The sequence below is a fragment of the Numenius arquata genome, chromosome Z, assembly GCF_964106895.1.
Source record: "Numenius arquata chromosome Z, bNumArq3.hap1.1, whole genome shotgun sequence".
NCBI lineage: Eukaryota > Metazoa > Chordata > Aves > Charadriiformes > Scolopacidae > Numenius > Numenius arquata.
The window spans coordinates 1554083-1568772 of NC_133616.1; the positions used below are offsets into that span (position 1 = coordinate 1554083).

Below are 14690 nucleotides of genomic sequence, written 5' to 3' on the forward strand. Positions count from 1 at the left end.
ATGAACTTGAGACAAAACCAGGTAGAACTCCATAATAAAGTACCAAAATTATTATCACAGAATCACAGAATGGTTTGGGTTGGAAGGGACCATAAAGATCATCAAGTTCCAACCCCCTGCCATGGGCAGGGACACCTTCCGCTAGAGCAGGTTGCTCAAAGCCCCAACGTGGCCTTGAACACTTCCAGGGATGGGGCAGCCACAGCTTCCCTGAACAACCTGTTCCAGTGCCTCACCACCCTCACAGAAAATAATTTCTTTCTAGTATCTCATCTAAATCTCCCCTCTTCCAATTTAAAACCATTACCTGTCACTACAAACTGTACTATGTACTAAAACCATATCCTGTCACTACATCTCCTGACAAAAAGTCCCTCTCCAGCTCTCCTGTTGGCTCCCTTCAGATATTGGAAGGCTGCTATGAGGTCTCCCCGGAGCCTTCTCTTCTCCAGGCTGAACAACCCCAGCTCTCTCAGCCTGTCTTCATAGGAGAGGGGCTCCATCCCTCTGATCATCTTCATGGCCCTCCGCTGGACCCCTTCCAAAAGGCCCATGTCCTTCTTGTGTTGAGGACTCCAAAGCTGGAAACAGTGCTCCAGGTGGGGTGTCACGAGCGCAGAGTATAATTGTTCTCACCTGATCTTGGGTTTCTTTCGAGAAGTGAAAAATATTTTAAATCATTAGCATTAAAAATCACGAATACTCATTATATTATGGGGCAAAGTATTACACACAGGCACGACCATCTCCTACTGTCTTATAACCACACCAGAGCTCAGCAGAGTGACTGCTCTGCTTTGCTACCCGTGAAAAAAAAGTGAAGAAATAACATCATTTTACACGTACGCTGTTGGATGAACTTGATCAAGGCTTTTGATGACAAATAAAACCCCCAAAAAAGCCTTTCCAGCAGCTCTCGCCGTACCTGCTTCATAGGTGGTGGCGTGGGCCGTCATGCTCCAGGTGCTGGACCTCCGACCTTTGGTGACCATGACGGAGAACTCGTACATGGTGTTGGGCTTCAGGCCCGTCACGGTGTGACTCAGGGCGGTGGTATCTGCCGACTGCAAAGAAAGGGAGCAAAGAACCTCTTTAAAGCCGCTCTTTTTGCCGGCAGCCAAGCAAAACGCAGTTACAATGGATTCCGTTCTCAAGCAAAACAGCTCTATTGCTACCGCGCACCTTAACGGGAGTATTTTTAGTAGCCTAGATATGACACTAAACTTGCTGCCTGTAATTTAGGCAGTTAAATCAATTATTGTGATGCTTTCTCTTTCTCTTTTCCCAGACAAAGCAATTTGCCACGCGGTTTTTTTTTTTTTCAGATGTAAATTGGAAGCCAACTCCACGGCCTTCATCTATGTCCGTACGAGGACAAAAAAAAAAACCAGGAACATTTCCATAACTTAAAACCTCATTTCCAGCATCTTTGATGTGTTCCTTCTAAAAAAAGAACGGTTTTAACATCTACTGATTTTTTAGCGGAGGCTCAGAAAGCGTTTTTAGCTCTGGAACGGTTCTGACTAAGGCTTCCCAGTTCCTGGGGTCAACATGTAATTTATGATACGAGATCGAAACGTGACCCAGGACCCCGGCACAAAGACGCGTTTTTGTATGCATAAAACACACCTCTGCTTGGTTAAATATAAAATGGTTGTATATTAGATTATATTTGAAACATACTATTGATTTGCCTCCCCGCGATCCGTTATGAACAACTAAACATACTGATGTTGATGTGAATATTAAATTGTTCATTTATTTTGGGCTGATTTAGCCTCCGCCTGCAGTAAGGACCGATTTGAGCCGAACGGCGCTGGTATCAAAAGAGACGAGTGAGAAGAAAATGATGGGACAAATTGGTGACAACTGAATAAAATCAATTCCCACGCTTTTCAAGCCACAGAACCTGGTGTGCAATCACCCAGCGCCAACGATTTAAAGTTAGTTAAAGGGGCTTTTGCATGTTAATATATCTATAGATCTAAAGTTTACTGAGTCAGGACAACATAATACGACTTTCTACCTTGATATTCACATTTGCCTGACAAACTTCAACAAGGGCAAGTGTAGGGTGCTGCACCTGGGGAGGAATAACCCCCTGCACCAGGACAGGCTGGGGGTGACCTGCTGGAGAGCAGCTCTGAGGAAAAACACCTGGGAGTCCTGGTGGACAACAGGATGACAATGAGCCAGCAATGGGCCCTTGTGGCCAAGAAGGCCAAGGGCATCCTGGGGGGCATCAGGAAGAAGGTGACCAGCAGGTGGAGGGAGGTCATCCTCCCCCTCTGCTCTGCCCTGGGGAGGCCCCAGCTGGAACACTGGGACCAGTTCTGGGCTCCCCAGTTCAAGAAGGACAGGCAACTGCTGGAGAGGGGACAGCAGAGGGCTACAAAGATGATGAGGGGCCTGGAGCATCTCTCTGATGAGGAAAGACTGAGGGACTTGGGTCTCTTGAGTCTGGAGAAGAGAAGCCTGAGGGGGGATCTGATCAAGGCCTATAAATACTTCAAGGGTGGGTGTCAGGAGGATGGGGCCAGTCTTTTTTCAGTGGTGCCCAGGGACAGGACAAGAGGAAACGGGCACAAACTTGACGGTAAGAAGTTCCATCTCAACATGAGGAGGAACTTCTTTCCTGTGAGGGTGGCAGAGCCCTGGCAGAGGCTGCCCAGAGAGGTGGTGGAGTCTCCTTCTCTGGAAACATTCCAACCCCACCTGGACACGTTCCTGTGGGACCTGCTGTGGGTGGACCTGCTTTGGCAGGGGTTTGGACTAGATGATCTCCAGAGGTCCCTTCCAACCCCATATCATTCTGGGATTCTGTGATTTGGGAAGCAGTTCACAAGGAGGCATCCATCGGTAATGCCATTCTGATGCTAATCATCAGGCGATTCAAAAATAAATCTACTTTTACTAAAAATGGGACGTCAAGTTTCCAGCACACCATGGAATAAAGCAGTAATATTCAAAGGGGAGTGGGAGAAATCTAGTTTGCAGAGACATTAATGAATGGGCTCTATATGTCTACGCGGTAAACTGTTTTATCAGGAGTGCTCGGACAGATGTATTGCACGCTACTTAACAGGAAGACTTAATGCAATACCAGATTTTATCATCTTCATACTTAATTAAAACTCATCCTTCTTGGAAATTAGCAGTTTTGCAACTTCTCTGTACTAGAGGTTTACTCCAGCAGAGAATCTCCCTCTATAAAAAAGTCTCACCGAAGGAAAGACAGCCCTTATAACCGATGTGTTCATAAACTACTCGCCCAAACGACTCACCCGCTTGCCAAAATCTACCTCCTTGAGTTCATACAAATTATTCTTTGACTAAAGGCTGGATTTCAATATAAGGAACAATAATTTTCTCCCCCAGAAAAGCTTTTGGAAGAAACGAAATGATTTATGGCACAAAATACCCCTCAGCATGACTGAGGGTAACTAAATCTGGTAAATATTATTATGGAAGACCTCAAATATTACACATGATCAAGAATAATACACATGGCAAAAACAATAGGGCTTGAACCTATTCCTGGACAAAATACTCTTTAGTGGAACATAAAGGCATTGGGTTCTTTTTTGTTAAAAGAAAGTTATTTGTTTCCAGCCGAGTGTTTGACTGTTTCGCTCAATACTGAATATTAGCATTTCAATAGTCGCAAACATCCTTGAAGTTAATACCACATTGAGATGAAGGGGGTGTAACTGTCGCAAGTACCTTTAGCGATGCCACACCATGCCTGTCTGGGACGGTCTGTACAAAGCCGGAAGGGGCAAAATTAAATTTACAAACTTCCAGCTTCAATGGGAAAGGCTAAACCCTTCATTATATTAGATTTGATACAGATTTTTTAAGCAACGGGAGACTTTAATGGGAAAAATCTCAAAAGGCTTAAGAAATTCAATGCCAATGCAGAGCCAGGTGCTTTGGGAGCCCAATCCAAACCCCTCTGAAGAAAATGGAAGTCTTCCCCCACTGTTTTCAAAGAGTAACATAATGGGTTTTATCTTGTTTCCTTGAAAAATGTGGTTACTTCAAGAAAGCAGACCCTCTTGAAAGCTTTTTTATTGCTTCTGCTTCTGGGTGATTGAACTGGAATAAACAACCTGGACCGGCTCTTTACGTGCTACGTAAAGCACGTCTCTGGTGAAACTAGAGACGGTGGCCAAAAAACCCCCGTAATTTCGCTGTTGCTCCTCTCCTCCTCAGTCTCCTGCTCCTCCAGTGGGAAAACATAACGCTGTCTTTTTTTCTGGAGCTTGGATTTCCTCACTAGAGCCACAAACCGGTACTCGCTGTGCTTCCCTCATTTTGTTGGGCATGGAAATCCATCTGGAAACAGGGAGTCGGATCGAGGTAGGGCATTCAAAATATTACGTCGTGAACATAAATCAGGAATAACGCAATGGAAATCATGTCCACAGCAGCACAAAGACTCAGCCGAGTGCCACCGAGCCAATTTCTGACGGAGGGGAAAAGCAGAAAAAACACACTCAGAAAAGGGATTGAAGGCAAGAGCTTCTCCACCGCCATTTCCACGTCTTCTAAAAACTACCTGGGAAAGATCTTGAGATTAGAGTCTGTAGGACAAGCGTAGCTCAAACCTGGGAGAGGTGGAGAACCAGCCTCTGGGGCTTAGAAAGGCCAACCTATGTTCTGACACATCACTCAGGCTCTAATCGGGGGACCCTCAGTGGGATAAAGCACGGCCTGTTCCATCATCCTTGCAAAAATGACTTTGTTAGGACAAAACCCAGTAAAAGATGAAGCACCCACTTGCAGTATAAAAATCCATCCATAGCAAAGAACTCACTGTGGATCGATACCATCCTTGAGGCAGGCGATAACAACTATTATGGCAGGGCACGGGAGGAAGGACATGCTCATCACGGGGAAGGCGGATGTGACACGAGATGCAATATATAAGCTGACGATCGTGGGGGGAAGGTAGCTTATTGTTTAAAAACAAGCAAATAATAATAAAAAAAAAAAAAGCCTAAAGGCTGTGCTTGTTCCTTCCCATTCCCTGTCCCACCGTATCTCTGTGGCACTGCACGGGTTTTGGTGCCACTCTCATTAGGACTTGAAAAGAAATTCTCATACAAAAAATAGCACGGTGCTGTCATATCCATTGAAATTAGAGTTTTCTCATTAACCAAGCTTTAATTTTTCCTGTTTGGGAATATGTAATATGGGTGGGTGGATTGCCATACTTTGTAGGTGGGTTTGCAACTGGTATTTATCATAGAATCACAGAATGGTTTGGGTTGGAAGGAACCTTAAGGGTCATCCAGTTCCAACCCCACACCCTGGGCAGGGACACCTCCCACCAGACCACGTTGCTCAAAGGCCCATCCAACCTGGCCTTGAACCCCTCCAGGGATGGGACAGCCACAGCTTCTCTGGGCAACCTGGGCCAAGGTCTCACCACCCTCACAGCAAAGAAGTTCTTCCCCAGATCTCATCTCAATCTCCCCTCTTTCAGTTTAAAACCATTACCCCTCATCCCATCACTACACTCCCTGATCAAGAGTCCCTCCCCATGTCTCCTGGAGCCCCCTTTAGGGGCTGGAAGGGGCTCTAAGGTCTCCCCGGAGCCTTCTCTTCTCCAGGTGGAACGACCCCAACTCTCTCAGCCTGTCTTCATAGGAGAGATGCTCCAGCCCTCTGACCATTTTTGTGGCTTTCTACTGGACCTGTTCCAACAGGTCCATGTCCTTCCTTCAATGGGTCCATTTCTTCCCGTTCATGCTACACTATTGTGCTACCAAATTTGTGACTGATTTCTATCTCATTGGTAAAGATTAAAGATCACGTGGAATTAAAATACAGCCGAACGCATGGGTCTCTAGGAAGCAATAGTTACTCAGGCAAGTCTCCTTCTGATGGAAATGAGACTTTTTGTGGAGGGAAGTTCATAAAAGACAATTCAGAGTCTTTGTGAATAAAATAGAAACAGATGAAATAGGTCAGAAATCCGTAACGTGTTAAAATGTCACCTTGTACTTAGCACTTGTCGAATAGCTCGTTCTCCATCGGACCGTGTAGAAGCGAACCTCCGTTGTCTTTTGGTTCTTTGGGACAGAGTTGTCTGCCCAGATGACCCTCACTGCATCATGCGTAAGTGTAACAGCCTGGACACCTACTGGTGGGAGCATGGGGGTGGAGATATCTGGGACTGAGGTAGGGAAATCATCAAGCAAAGGATAAAAATCAACTTCTAATGGATCAATGGGGTCTGGGTCCATACATCACCAAATGAGCATTCCAAAATAAATGAATAAGGTAAGTTAAACAGAAAAAAAAAAACCAAACCAACACAAACCAAACCAAAAAAAACCAAACCAACCAAACAGCCACCAAGGGGCACACATCACGATGGGTTAAATGCATGGCATTAATGAGGAGGAGGAACATGAGGAGAACAGAAAGAAAGGCATTAATGCAAAATGAGAACGCATCAGCAACAGTTCAGTTACATCACTACAAGCAAAACTAACCAGCCCTAAGTGCTATTTTTCACCACTTTTTCAAATACTTCCAGGTACGCTGCGTTTCCTTCACATGAGATGTGGTCAATGCACGGTCTCTCCTTAAAAAGATTTACATTTTCTTTAAAAAAAATTAACCACTTAAATGAGACATTATTGGAAAACACCCACAAAGTGGAGAAAGTGTAATTTTCCAACCTGATGTCTAGAAAATGCCATTTTCCAACCTCTGCTTTTCTCTCTCACCAGCCTCTTTCGGGCTCTTTTGTTGTTTTAGGCTCTTGAAGGGAACATATTCTGCATCGGCTGAAATATTTGTCAGGGAAAACAGAAGACAACAATTTCCCTGCTGAAATGAAGATCTTGCAATTGCTGGTTTAATATCATCAGCGCAGTAAATGGGCACATCCAGGCGTGGAGACGTGGATTATCTTCAAGTGGGCTTCCTCCTCGAGGAACAAGCACAGTTCCTCTCCCACAGAATCACAGAGTTGTCCAGGTTGGAAGGGACCTTTCAGATCATCGAGTCCAACCATCAACCCAACACTGCCAAGTCTACCACTAGCCCATGTCCCTCAGCGCCACGTCTGCCTGGCTTTTAAATACCTCCAGGGATGGTGACTCCACCACTGCCCTGGGCGGCCTCTTCCAAGGCTTGATAGCTCTTCTGGTGAAGAATTTTTTCCTAATATCCATCCTAAACCTCCCCTGGCGCAACTTGAGGCTGTTCCCTCTTGTCCCACACGTCTGTGACCAGGGGGTCTTCGGGTAGAAGATGCTGAGCACCACGGGCGTGCCAAGGTGGTGTGCTGTGCAATGGCAGGGGTGAATTCCGTCTGGCTTAATTATCAAGCTTAATTAAGAGCTGCTGTCTCTTCCCTTTGGGGCTGCACGGTGACGGGATTCATGCGGGAATCCCGTCACCAGTCGGTTTAAATCCCCCTGTCCTTGTTGAAGCACAAGGTCAACTTCTAGTCTATCTTACAAAACTATACTTACCGACTCGTTATTCACCAGCTGGGATTTTTCTAAATCCCAATTTCAAAATGCTGTGGGTGAAGCACGCCCAAAGGTTGCTTGGGGCTCTTTTCCCCCTAAAATACTGCGCTAATTAATTAATCAAAGCAGAAATGACTCTAATGCTTCCTCACTGACAGCTGCCACAGTTTGTCTGCTCCACGTCCAGTTCCCGCTCCTGATACTCTTTGATCACTCCCTGGTTTACGGTTTTGTAATTCATTATTCAGAACTTCGGGAGGTCACAGCATCGAGAAGGAGAAAACCAGAGGAGACGAGGCTGTTTGAAATGTTTGATAAGGCGTTAGCTTCCACCTGCTGCTTCTGTTCTCTCCTTCCAGCAAAATCTGCTTTATAAGAAGTTTAATATGAGCGTTGAAGGAAATGAAGCAACTCGTAGGAGTCTCCTTCTCTGGAGACATTCAAACCCCTCCTGGACACGTTCCTGTGCAACCTGCTCTGGGTGGACCTGCTTTGGCAGGGCGGTTGGACTAGATGATCTCCAGAGGTCCCTTCCAACCCCATGTGATTCTGTAGGGATCCAAAACCCCAACGCACCATCCACACGGGGAGGGACTGGCAATTAAATCTCTTTTTTTTTGCCCCATCCTGGTGAATCCAACTTCTGCGAGTGGAAAGTTAATGGTTTCTTTTCCCGAATTGAAGTCTTCCAAAAGAATTGGCTGTGAACTTTGGAACGTGAGCCCGTTTCTGTTGATTTTTATTTATTTTACAAAGTGATGATGGCTCAGCCTGGAGCTGAGCTGGTATTTTAACAAATACTGCACTTCTTTTCTCCTTTCTTTCCCACACCGAAAACCCAAGTCCTGCTGGAAAGGAGATTATGGAAAAGGGCTGGGTTTAGCAAAACAAATGGTCAGACGCGATCAATCAAGATAATTTAGTTTCTCAACCACGTTACCACTGACCTGAGGAAGAGGGAAACGTCTATAATCCAGCAGGGGCTGAAAATAGGGCCCTAAATACCGCCTCCATTTCCCACCGCAGTTTCATTTGCCGTGATTTATGTGCGGACATCTGTCCCTTGGAAATTGCAATTTTTGGACGGAAAATATTTTCTCGGTCTCTTTGGAATTGGTTTGTGAATATTGCACGTTGCATAACTCCAGTTTGCACACCGTACCCACACCAGCAGATGCCAAAGTACGTCTATTTATAGGCCAAACTGACACAAACCCCTAGATTTCTTGGGGTTTTTTTGGTGCCCAGGGTGCATCAGCTCTGTCGCTGACTGGAAAACACAGTTCCCGTGCTTTGCTAAAAGCCTTCTTTGAGATGTTCCTCCAGGAACGGCCCAAGCCACCGGCTCCTTTCAGAGGCTGCATCCCGTGGGTGGTGGGAAGCTCCGGGCGCGGACGTCCCACAGGAATTAGAGAGGAGTACCGAGGTGGACTTCTCGCAGACGATCATCAGTTCCCCAAAACAGAGCCCAAGCCTGAATTACCTTTTTCACACCCAGACATCGTTTCGTTTATGAGAGGTTATATGCAGACATAAAAATCAAACCCCACAGGTCAACCGGGTCATTTTTAAATAGAATCGACAGGGAACAAAAAACCCCTTAAAAATAAAAGCGTATTTTATATTTTGAAGCAAACTCACTGGAAGAAGATTTTACAAGACACACTCAGCCCAAATGACCTCTACAGACTCCAGACAAGAAGAAAGATTAACAATTTTGAGCCAGAAGTTCCCTGACACTTATTATATCTAATGCAGCTTGTTACGGTTGCCCTTGTTTGTGTAATTAATCTCTTTTTTTTTTTTTTTCCTTTCTCCTTCTGACTTTCCAAGATTTCTTATGGGAATACTTCACAAAACCACACGGATAAAAGCTGGTTTTTCCTCGTAGAGCCACCAAAGTGCCATTGGGTTGGTTTAATCCTCGTGATCCACCCAAGCCAGCGTCAGTGATGGGGTTTGCTCTCAGTGACACAGCTCCCCTTTTCCAGGCAGCTCTGAACACCATGGGTGAAACGCGAGGGAAAAAACCTTCACCAAAGGATGGTGTCACTCCAGAGGAAAAACATGGATTTTTTTTTTTTTTTTTTCTCAGTTCTGTTCTTTTAACCCCTCGTCGGTCCCAACCACGCACCGGTGGTCGCAGGAAAACCACGAGGCAGTCCGGAAGACTAATACATAAGAATAATTCTTATTTTTATAACTTCGCCAGTGTCCCAGCAATGAATCTGTGAAAAAACAGCTGTCTAAAGGCATCCTTCTCAGTTACCGCTGGGTAATCCCTTCTGCCAGCCTTATCCTGCCAGGAAAATCTTACCAGTATATTCCTTTGACCTTTTGCAACCTTTATATGTGCTTCTGTAAATGTGCATGATGATGGTGTGGTTTTAACTAATTCGTTTTAATTTAAACTGCTTTAAAAATGACGAGAAAAAAAAAAAAAAAATTCATCTGGGCTTAATTCAGCGAAATTATTCCCCACTATCCTGCTTTAAATATTTAAATTATTTGGGAGTCATGCTTCTCCCAAGCCAACCCGCCCCAAAGAGCAAGCAGTTGTGAGCATCCCTTTAAATTTATACAGCCAATTTCTGGAAAGGGTAAATAATTCACTCTATCTGTGTAGTGGCGATAAAGTGGAAAATGAAGCGGATTTATATTCTAGCAGGGACCTGGAAGTTGTTGAGCTCTTTTCTTCCGTTGCCTTGACCAAAATGCTTTGCCTGAGGCGCGCCTTTGTAGGGCCAAGGGCGACTGATGGGCAGCGGATCATGAACCAGCAACTCACCTGTCATCGACCTGGTGGTCGCGCTTTCGTACAGCGGCACCCCTTCCCCGGCGTTGTTAAAGGCCTTTAAGGAAATCACGTAATGGGAACTTGGCTCTGCAGGAGGGAAAAAATAAGGCAAAACAAAGCACACACTGTTAAAAGGCGGATCCGGGGTGCGGAATGGATGAGCGCTTCCCTGAAAAACAGGAAAAAATAAAATAAAGTTAAGCAAACGCCCGTGCAACGGAAGCGATGAGCACGACTGCTGCCCATCAGAGTTTTTTCCTTTCCAAAGGCTTTATTTATCCCGGTCTCTTGGTGCTACCTCCATCAACAGCGAGCTGAAGGTCTTTAAACCATCTGCAGGGCAGCGAGGGATGCTGCGGGGTACCACTGCCTCCCTGATGGATGGAGCCGGGGCCGTGACGCTGAGCTCCGTTGGGAAGGGGGACATCCAGCCCCACAGAGCTTCTCCCGAGGACATGCTGCCATCCCGGGAATGATGGGGGAAGAGATGCTTGAGGGTCACCATCCACGAAACCCATAGCAGTGAGCTACAGGCGCCCAGCTTTCCTGCTCCCGAGCCCAGCCCAGGGCAGCTCATGCATCCCCATAAATTGCTTTCTGGATGCTGAACAAAAAGCCTCCCTCTCTGATTTCTTGATGGCCAAATTGCACCGATAATAGCCATTTCATTTCACCACCTTTTAGCTCACTAGAGCACTCCTCACGCTCTGTTTAAATATGAAGTATGCGGCAGACAAGAAGTAACACACGGGAATTAACTTCTGGCTGCGCGTCCTGGTTTCCCACGGGGCTCTAAATACATTCCTCTAAATATATCCCTAAATTTAAACAAAGCAAAGCGAGCAGGTCAGCTCCACACTGCTTTCTGCTACTGTTTCCCGAGAAAAAACAAGGCAATCCATTTTCCTGATTTTTTTTTTTTTTTTTTCTTTTTTCCACGTGAATCGCTTCACCCCCGGTCAGTTGTTGGGGTTTTTTTTTTAGCCCTTAATTCTATTTGCAGGGAGGAAAATTGCAGCTGAAAACACTGGGCGCTCAAACACCTGCCAAAGATGGGAACTGCCTCCTCAAAGTTCATTACTGAAAAATAACTAATGTTTGCCTGCGAAGAGGCATTTATTAACGTGACATTGCAAAAGACCTGCTGCAGAATTACATATTTCATCTACATTACCACCAAATCAGCTCGGCGTGATTAATGCTATTACAGGGAATCTGAAATGAGTAAATAATCTTTAAGTGCTTATCGCATATTGTTCCTAATATCCCTTCCACCCACATATTTGATACTTAATTTCACGTCCAGAAGAAAACAGTGACATATTTGTTTAATATTCAGGTGACTTCGGTGCTTCTGTTGCAAAAAGAGCCAAACTTTGAAAGCTGCCAAATGAATGACGGGTGCATTAATAACTCCCCGCGCTAAGTATCCTACGGTCATTAATTCACTTGGTGCCCACTGTAATATCATTAGTCACAAGGAAATGATTTCGTATTCACGGAGATGCAGTATATATTTTCATACGATTTCCACTGTATTATTAGCATACCACTTTTAATTTCTAATTTAACTAAGCGTCGGAACTCTCCAGATTCCACCCGAAGATTTATTTATCGAGACACAAAGTTCATTATTTGGCTGAGAGTTTAATAACGTCACATTCAGTAGTTTTTGGTGAAGAGAACAGAAATTCCTACGCAGAGTCTAGACCGAGTCCATCGCCTCCTTCTACCCGTTTCCCAGCTCTTGTGCCTATTTAGGAGTTTTGAAAGATGCCCGGCAAAGGGTTAATACAGACCATTCTGGGTAGACTTTGGTTAACACGGAAAAGACTACCAAAAGATGAAATTTTAGGACTTTGAGATGTACCAGGTACTTGCTGTCACCAGTAGTGAACTTGGTGACCGCACTGAAGAGGACATCCAGAGACGGAGAACACATTCAGCCTATTCCTTTCCAGCTTTCTCTAAATTAGTCCAAAAAAGTTCCGCTGAACGCTGTTTTTTTGAAATGTGAACAATTTTCTAGAAATTACTGCCAACCCCCCCCCCAAACCCCATAGAACCGTCAGGTCAACTCAAAATACGTTGCGAATTCCCAATAATGAATAAGCAACGTCAATGATTTACTATTAATTTGATGGTGAAAAATACACTCACAGAAATGGATAAATTAAGTGGGGAAAAAAAAACAAAAAACAAAAACCAAAGCGGGAAGTTCAGGGAAAATTACAAAACGGAGATCGTAAAGCACATACTTCATTCCAACTGCCCGTACAGCACAACATATAGTCCCTCAAATGTTATAGATTGAGCGGGCTGACGGATGATTTACGTTTATAACTAGGCTACTTTTGCAAAAACTGAACTAAGCTCGGGCTGAGGCTGCGGGATCTGCAGCTTTCCGTTAAAACCCTGAAAAATTCAGGTGGTTAATTGGAGCTGCTGCTAACTGGAGCAATAAATAATTGCTGGAGTCTCCCTCTTAGGTAAGAGGGGGGAAAAAAGGCAATTTGCCACGGTAGAGGGTTTGAGCACGGCAGCGGAGTTCGGTTTAGTCCAATACAATGGAAAAAGTGAACAAGCATTAATATTATGGCGCGGGAGAGAGCGGCGTTTTGAACTGCGCTGTGTATTAATAATACTTACGGGGTCATTTCTGGTGCTCTTCTTTGTTGGTAAAATGCCACTGTCTGGAATGGGAGTTCAAATGAGGGAAGTTTTTTTACTGTAAACCTATTAATAAATGCAGGAGGTAATGAACAGAAGGGTCGTTAGCGTGCCTGACAGACACGAGGCAAAGAAACATAGAAATGGGGCTTTAGGGGTGACCACCAAGAGCACAGTCGCAAGAATCCAACCTGGGGGGCATCAGGAAGAGTGTGGCCAGCAGGTGGAGGGAGGTCATCCTCCCCCTCTGCTCTGCCCTGGGGAGGCCACAGCTGGAGCACTGGGACCAGTTCTGCGCTCCCCACTTCAAGAAGGACAGGGAACTGCTGGAGAGGGGACAGCAGAGGGCTACAAAGATGCTGAGGGGCCTGGAGCATCTCTCTGATGAGGAAAGGCTGAGGGACTTGGGTCTTCTTATTCTGGAGAAGGGAAGCCTGAGGGGGGATCTCATCAATGCCTATAAATACTTCAAGGGTGGGTGTCAGGAGGATGGGGCCAGTCTTTTTTCAGTGGTGCCCAGGGACAGGACAAGAGCAAAAGGGCGCAAACTTGAATATAAGAAGTTCCACCTAAACATGAGGAGGACCTTCTTTCCTGTGAGGGTGGCAGAGCCCTGGAAGAGGCTGCCCAGAGAGGTGGTGGAGTCTCCTTCTCTGGAGACATTCCAACCCCACCTGGACACGTTCCTGTGCAACCTGCTCTGGGTGGCCCTGCTTTGGCAGGGGGTTGGACTAGATGATCTCCAGAGGTCCCTTCCCACCCCATATCATTCTGTGATTCTGTGAATTCAGAGGTAAATTCTGATTTTTCTTCTCCATTGACTCCTATTCATCGCAGTGGGGAACACAGCTCTGTAACAATGATGTTACCACTTGTATTTGCTATTCTGGAGCGGCAGAAGAGAATTACACGCTTTTTTTCTTTTCTTTTTTTTTTTTTTTTCTGGCAGAAGACATCTCTTCTTGCCTTTGAAGAAGCCGAGCAAAGAATTCAGCCCTAATTAGAGCATCAGCCAAGAATCCCCATGTCAATGCTGATGTGGAACATGCTCTGGAAATAAAGTTGTGTTCTGCAGCTCAACTTTAAAAAAAAAAGCGAAAGTACAAGAAGTTCAACCTAAGTATGAACAAAATCAATTTCTTCTACTGACAGATGTTGTTACCGGAAAGAAAATAATCAACAAATAGCAACTTATTCCAGGTACTACAGTTATTTTCTTCTTTAAGAGGGTAAAATTGTGACAACTCTACAGGCATTACAGGGGGTCTTTTGACAAATGTGGCGTTTTCATGTATAATTTAATTGTATCTTTAAGCTATAAATATAAGATAAGCGCCTGACGACTAATGTGAACTACAATCCAAGGAAAGCTCGTCGCCTTAAACTATAGCGTTGGGAAGAGGGTTGTGCACTCAGCTGATTTTCCAGATCAGCTCCTTTCTCTCTCAAATAAAGACTCATTCTCAAGTCCTCTTCTCATTTCCCACTTTAGCAACTACCTGACATGAGGGACCGGCAGAGTGCTCTACAGATCGGTACCCTGGGAGATCTGAAGATGGGATGGGATCTCCTGATCATCATGACAAGATGGGATGGGACCCCCTGATCATCATGACAAGATGGGACGGAACCCCCTGATCATCACGACAACGTTTTCATCCCATCACACCACTCAGAGCTACCGTCTTCCACTGAAAAACATCTGAATTTCTCCTAATGCAATGTAG

General features: G+C 45.2%; 1 protein-coding gene across 1 annotated transcript in view; it reads right to left on the reverse strand.

The window, feature by feature from the left end:
- Nucleotides 1-14690, reverse strand: part of LOC141476887 (netrin receptor DCC) — a 579965-nt gene that overhangs the window by 59834 nt on the left and 505441 nt on the right. Inside the window, exons 16-18 of the mRNA XM_074165768.1 lie at nucleotides 10285-10380; nucleotides 6006-6244; nucleotides 926-1064 (exon numbers count right to left, since the gene is read on the reverse strand). Of these exons, the coding sequence (XP_074021869.1) occupies nucleotides 926-1064; nucleotides 6006-6244; nucleotides 10285-10380 (474 nt within the window). The remainder of the gene's footprint in view (nucleotides 1-925; nucleotides 1065-6005; nucleotides 6245-10284; nucleotides 10381-14690) is intronic.